The sequence below is a fragment of the Momordica charantia genome (assembly GCF_013281855.1).
Source record: "Momordica charantia cultivar OHB3-1 chromosome 6 unlocalized genomic scaffold, Mcharantia_2.0 BLBB01000006.1, whole genome shotgun sequence".
Classification (NCBI taxonomy): domain Eukaryota; kingdom Viridiplantae; phylum Streptophyta; class Magnoliopsida; order Cucurbitales; family Cucurbitaceae; genus Momordica; species Momordica charantia.
In genome coordinates, this window is record NW_028275164.1 from 9,681,039 (window position 1) to 9,688,342 (window position 7,304).

Genomic DNA, 7,304 nt, shown 5'->3' on the forward strand with positions numbered 1-7,304 from the left:
TTCAGCGTATCGAAGGAGGCTTGCGTAAGCTCGGGGACTGGTCGGATTGAAACTGCACGAAGACAAAATCCGAGTTAGACCTGAATGACAGAAGAAAATTACGAAAAGTAAGAACTACTCCGTACCTAGGTTCCCAAACCTAGTGGGAACGTCAAAGAAGGAACGACCTGACTCGTCCTTTGCGAGCCATTCCCCGGAAGCGTAGAACCACTTCCTCACCCATCCCTTGATGGAGGTCGGCCCCTTAACCATACCGCCTGCGCCTTTCCTTGCGCACATATAGAACCGACCGGGCTTCTTAGCTATCCTTTTCGCCTCGAAGCACGCGAGGAGCCGGTCTACGTCCAACAGCTCGGCCTCCTCACTATCCCGAGCTCGTAGCCAAAAGAGGATGGCCAAAGCGAAAATGACACCCCACCCATTGGGGGCCACCTGAGCCGGAGCCAACCCAGTCCGGAAGAGAAATTCTTGGACAAAAGGGTGAAGGGGAAGTCTGAGGCCGTACTCAAACATTTTGAAGTAGAGAGTGACCCATCCCTCTAAAGGATTGTCAGCTCTCTCCCCCTCCTCCGGAAGCCTGAGGAGGATGTTCTCATGGATAGCGAACCCCCTACGAAGGGATCCGAGGTAGTGCTCAAGTATCCTAGAAGGGTATTCCAAACCCTGACCTGAAGTGGAGGCGTCACTATCCTCCCCGTCATCGGAGATTCTAAAGTTTTCTATCTCCTCGAGCTCGGACTCTAACCTACGAGCTAAATCGGATCCTAGGTTGCTGCTAATAGAGGACGACATGGCAATTACGTTCGAAAGAGAGAGGGAAGAGACCGACCTACCAAGGGTTCGAGCTGCCTTCAGATCGAACTCCAAGAATTCAAGGAACGTAAGGTATGATCTGAAGGATTGGGGGCATTTATAGCCCGTCGGAAGAATTTCCCCACCGTACACGTGTAATCAACGAGCGGCTAGGATCCTCTCTGAGATCCGAAGCGTCGGAATATTTGGATATTCCGACGATAAATCTTCCGCGACGGTTGTATTTTCCCACGAATAGAAAGTCGTCACGTGCCCAAAGCAAGTCGAACGAACTTCTCTGCCAGGTCGAGATCGGACCAGACAGAGAGGGGGCCAATGTTTGGGGAAGGGAATACCCTGGACACGTGGAGGACCCCTATTGGTGCTCCAAGATGGCTCATGAGTCATGACTAGCTCGGATAGCCGAGATGGCTGCCACCAACGCCGATGAAAGCTAAGTATGAGGGCCGATGTGAACCTGGCCCAGGTCTGACCTACCGGGGAGCTCGGTAGGGGCCGATGTGAGCAACTGTCTGCGGCGTGATTATCGGGCGTAACCGTCGGTCCCGAGATCACCGGGTGCAACCGACGCTCCCGAGATTACCAAATGTAACCATCGCGAGATTAGCGGGACCACCACCCATAAGTAGAGGACCTCACTCCTCGATCAGGTACGATGATTTCTGGCTCCGAACTAAACTTGGAATCCGACCTATACTAACTTGATCGTCGGAGTGCTCACCTTTTTGTGCAGGTCCGCCCAAGTGTTCAGGTCGGTCCGATGGCCGAGTTCGAGCTACAATCAGGAACACACTGTTGTGCACATCTCTGCATAAACATTATTATTGCATACGTTGAAATTACTATATTCTTAAATTTGTGGTTTGAGAAGAAATAATGATTTTTAATCTTTTTAAATTCTACAAAAAAATCCAAATAAAAATCAAGTCACTAGAAATATCTTTTGAAGTCTTTCCCACTATTGGTTTGATTTAGTCTAGCTAGGTAAGGTTTTAAGTTTTTAAACTCCTGAACTGTAATATTTGATAACGTTCTCATATATATATATATATTAACATGAGTGCTTGAGTCAGTTTAATGAACACTTCCAATATTTTAAAATGTTATCTTTTGTAATTTAAAATTTTAAAAAATAGAAACAAGAAATTGTTACCAAACATATTTTTATAATAGAAAAAAATGGTAAAAAATAAGAAACAATTATCGTATGCAGTGATATTTTTATCTATTAAAAATATAAATAGAAAATAAGAAATAAAAACGTTATGATTAAGCTTGACCCCATTTATGGAAGACTCTCCCAGAAGCCCTTAACTTTTACAAAAACTCAAAACATTAACTAACAAAATTTCAGTCAACCCAATTGGTTGACTTTAGTTTTAGTTAGTTTATTATCGGTTTCTCTTTTAGGTTTTTTGATAATCTGAAAATGGAATTGATGTCGTGTGGCTTCACTAGTTATATCTCTGGGAGGTTGTCAATGACCACAAAACACTATAACTAACATTGCAAGACTCGTCCTTGAATGGAGAAGGGGAAGGGGAAGCCTAGGCTACGAGCCCTATGAAGCTTGAATCGGAGAGAGATATCTCCATTCAACCACGAAGTCGGTACAATTGGTTTTTTATCTTTGCACGTCCACTAATAGTAGAAAATTATTTTGAAGGGTCTCAAACAGCAATATTGTTAATTACTATTTTTAGTGAGAGAAAAGGACAGAGAGAATTACAATATTTAAATTTTTAGATTAACTTTTTTTTAAAAAAAAAATGGAAGACTAACATTTTTACATATAAATTCTAAGTAATAGTTTAAAATACATTTTTTGTTATTATATTTTTATTAAAGTAACGATGTAGTTTCTGAACTTTAGTTTGTAATGATTTAGTTCTGTCATATTTTCAAATTGGTAACAATTTAATCCCTAAAGTTTAGTATGTAACAATTTGGTTCATAAAATTGATAACAGTTTAGTCTCTACGTCTACGTACCACGAAAAATCTCATCAAAATTTAACTGTCGATTTTTATTATATAATGATACACATTATTGGTTCCTCATTAATTTATCGAACTACGTAGGTAAGAAACCCTATCATATCTTAACAACATTTTTCAGAATAGAGACTAAATCGTTACAAACTTTAAACTATAAGAACTAAAATTTTACAAATTTAAAATTAAGTATCAGAATCCTTATTGCAAACTAATAAAGTTTATATTAAATCGTTACATAAATGACAGTAGAATGACGAATACTATTTTTTTGACCTTCTTAATATTTTTCTTCAATTTGATCATCAAACTGAAAAATGTCAACCATTAATTTTGGAAAATTAGGGTTTCTCTCGGGAAGAGATCAAAATTTACAACCAGATAATATTGGCACACAAGATGGGTATAATATTCCGACTTTATCAATATCAAAATTACTCAAAATAATATTTTAATTCAGAAAAAGATTGACCTACATTAATAAAGACCACAATAAATTAGAAAAGTAAGAGCCATGAATCTAAAACCCTAAAAGAAATCAAATTGAAAATTGAATATCCTTTCAGAATTTAATATTTATTTTTCTTTTTTTTTTTTGTCTCCGAGAGATAGTTGGGGTGGTTTGGGACCTCAAAGAATAACTTTAAGGTCTTGGATTATTACTCGTTGCGTATGTACGATTATGGGGACAATGCGCATGTTAAGAATCCCTCGTTGGAAAGAAAAAGGGACCTTATAATAGTTTATAATAGACATGGACTACTCATCTCATTGTCAATTTGTTTTGAGATGGAACCTCATAAATATTAATAGAGTATTAGAGCCCAACAAGTTCAAACGAGCATCCGATCCAAAAATGGGATCCGACCAAGATCGATGGGCCAAAAGAACAAACCGACTCTCGGATAATAAAAGAAGTTATATTTATTTTTACTTTTTAGAAAAATACTGCATCTCATCCCAAACACTACCCTTTTTTTTACTTAAATATGGTTTGACTTGAATTTTCTAACTTTTGCTTGTTTTTGCTTTTAACTATTTTAGGGGCCATTATCTGATTTGACTGATCAGCCTTGATAAAGTACAAAACAAGTTATTATATTATATTATTGGAAAAAAAAAGAAACAAAAGAAACAAAATAAATAAATAAATAAGAGGGCTGAAATCTTCACACATTCAACATATGGGGCAAAATGAAAGGTGGTTGAAACTTCAAAACTAAATTAAAAAGGGGCTAAGTTCAAAGCGCTTTTTTTTTAATCTAAAACATAATTGTAATAAAATACTACGTTAGTTATAATTAAAAATAATGATTATAAAAGTTTGAATGGGCTAATTATAAAGTTTACATGATCATTGATTACTATTGACAATTCAACTAAAGTGACATCAACCATTAGATAAATATTAGCTAAATTGGACATGTGGTTAATAATATTGTTTTTTAAAAATGGTAATTATTTTGAAAAAATAATACACAATTAATCTACACATTAACGTTTTTTTAGGTCCCACACGCAAACCTTATAGCATAGCCAATTGGTTAAAGGCACATCTATGTTCGATCAAAAAGTCGTAAATTCGAATTCTCACAACCACATCTTGTATTGTAGTAAAAAAAAATTTTTTAGGTCCACATCAATCTCCACTAATTTCGTTAGGATAAAATCTATAATTTTATTTAAATATCGATAAACGTCTAGACTATAGCTAACCCAGATCATTTTCACTAGTATCTCTTAGGATAATCTCTCGTCCTTATAACGTTTATATTTTTTTGATGTCGGCGCACGTCTACACTAGCTATTCAACCCACATCTTCAGTAATCTCATAGAATAATCATTAAACTTTATTTACACACCATCTAAAAAAAGAAAAAATAATAAATTATTATTTGTTAATGAAGGCGGTTCAAGTAGGAGCATCTCCACTAATATCATAAAATAACCGTCCAAACCCTTATAACACTTAAATTTGTTATGGTGAGTGTCGGTACCACCTAACTCACATCTTCACTCACATCATAGAATAAATTAAACAATCGTCTTGACCTTACAATACATTTAAAAATCAATCATATAGATCAACTTAAACACAATTAATTAAGTAGGTCAAGACATTTGGATCCGAATCTCAACCCGATAGTAACTTTAATTTTACCACTTGATCATATCATTAAATTAGGTTGCAAATTGCATATACATGAATGTAGCATGTTGATTGTTGATATTGTAGAGATTAATATCTTCAACGCCGGCATGGCTGACCACCGACCTCGAAAAATTACCCCAAAAACAAACCCTCTCTCTCTCTCCTACGACTTTATACAAGTCAATTTCTCTCTCTCTCTCCTCCCATATAAAATCCCCCCTCTCTCTCCTCTCCCTCCAAAATCCAAACCCTTATTTTTTTTCTCTCTCCTCTTTCTCTCTCTATATGGGAAATTCAATCTCTCCCAGCTGTCTGCAATGGAGAAGTACTACTGGCCGTAACCGCCGCTCCTCCTCCGTGAAACTCGTCTTCTCCGAAGGCACCACCAGAATCCTCACCGGAAAACACATCGCCGGCGAGATCATGTTCCAGTTTCCCGATCGGATCGTCTGCCACGCCGATTCCTTCTTCATCGGCCATCCGCTCCCCGCCTTGGCCATCGACGACCATCTCCTCTCCGGCCACACCTACTTCGTTCTCCCCATCGATCGCTTCCCCTCCGATGTTCTCTCCACGTCATCGCTCGCCGCCCTGGGCGGCGGCGGCGCCAAATTCTCCGGCGAGTGTCCGTTTGAGTACCTCCGGGGCGCGAATGGGAGAGTTCTGATTAAGGTCGTCCCGGAGTTCATTATGAGCCTCGTTTCTCCCGCGGCGGCTGCCGGAAGCCCTGGCGACGGCGGCGGCGGAGGTAGTTTTTTGTGTAGTACGCCGGAGTTGCAGAAGCATTACGATCAGCTTGTTGGATCGAAGGGGCAAGTGTGGTCGCCGAAACTGGAGACGATTTCGGAGTATAAAATTAGGTATTCGCCCTGTAAATTTGTAGGCTTTAAACTCAAGCAAAAAGAAGGCTAATTTTTTTTCCTTTTTTTTAGTAGTAAAAAAAATTAAATTCTTGTTGGTTTTTTACTATGTATCAGTTTCTGGAATTGTACAAAAGAGATAGGCGAAGTTATATCATCGGTTAAAATAGTGTTTTGGTCTACTTATTACTACACTTTTGGTTCATTTTTGTCTGGAATGTCATCAAGAAATGCAAAAACAGAGGTTAAAAAGATCAAAATTTTAGTGCTGGGTTTGGTTCTCACCTAAGTATATAACTAATTAAGTATTTTCTTTTCCTCCCTCTAGTCTTTAAATTTTAAATTTTGTTTATTTTAGTCCACGTAGTAGTTCTGACTATTTTAATCCGTGTTTGGAAAGTTTGTAACCCAAATTCGATGAAGGATGAAGTTATGGCTATATTTGATTATATACTGTATTGTTATGTTGAAACAATCAAGACCCAAAACTTATATACCAAAACAGTATTTGTAACCTGTATTATTCTTTAACTACTAAAAAAACAGTGTTGTACTAAAAACAGAAAAAAGAGATTCTAGCTCTTCTTCTTGAATTCTGTTAGTTTTGTTGAAATTTTTTACCATATAAATGCTTTAACGATTTCTGGAGTTTGTTTTGATCACACTTGGAACTGTATAATATAATAGGGTTTCGTTTGGGAAATTTTGAGATTGATTCTCTTTTTTTGCTTTTGAAACTATATTCTTGAGAGTGTGATTTGTAAGGGTTAACCCTACAAGATTTTCTTTACTGTCTCGATGTTATTATGCCCGATGCACAAAAAGCGGTCGGGCCAAGCTCTTTGTCCTAACAAAAAAGCAATCGTCGTCGGGAGGTACAGACTTTCCTATATATTTCTCCCGACGTTTTTTAAACGTCGAGAGCAGGTTAGACCCATCCGATACTTTTTTCAAAAGCTCGGGAGGGGGTCTACGTCTCTCCCGACTCAAAACCATAGCTTTGAAAAAAGGCTAGGAATAACTTTGTATTTTTTGGCTCATTGATTAGGGTACTTATATATATGGGATAATAATTGGTTTGTGGATTTGTGGTTCGTAAAAGTGTATTATATGAGAGACTGATATCAAAAGTTAAATTCACTTTTAACCATAATTATGGGTTCGGACATTTGAGTTTGTGTAGGACAGACAAAAGTTAGGTTATGAAATGTATTTGGTTACGTAACTAAATGATTTATAGAAATGCATAATATCAAGTAACTGAACTTTCTTGAGATTAATTAGCAAACTTATATGGTGATATCGAATGTTAACCAATTGAATTAGGATTCAGGTTGCCTTATGGGTTAATTCAAATAATTAACCTATAAGTTGTTAGTTTGGACTTTGACAAATGAAGAAAAATGGGTGTGGCTACAAATGAATAATTATGGCAGTAGGAATAATAAATGTGACATTAATAAATATCAAAAGGCATATATATC

General features: G+C 37.2%; 1 protein-coding gene across 1 annotated transcript; it reads left to right on the forward strand.

Moving 5' to 3' along the window:
- Positions 1-5,186: 5,186 nt before the first annotated feature.
- Positions 5,187-6,009, forward strand: LOC148210659 (uncharacterized). Its single transcript, XM_088124769.1, has one exon. It carries the CDS (start codon positions 5,246-5,248, stop codon positions 5,870-5,872), a length of 627 nt encoding a protein of 208 aa, XP_087980895.1. The 5' UTR covers positions 5,187-5,245; the 3' UTR covers positions 5,873-6,009.
- Positions 6,010-7,304: the final 1,295 nt, after the last annotated feature.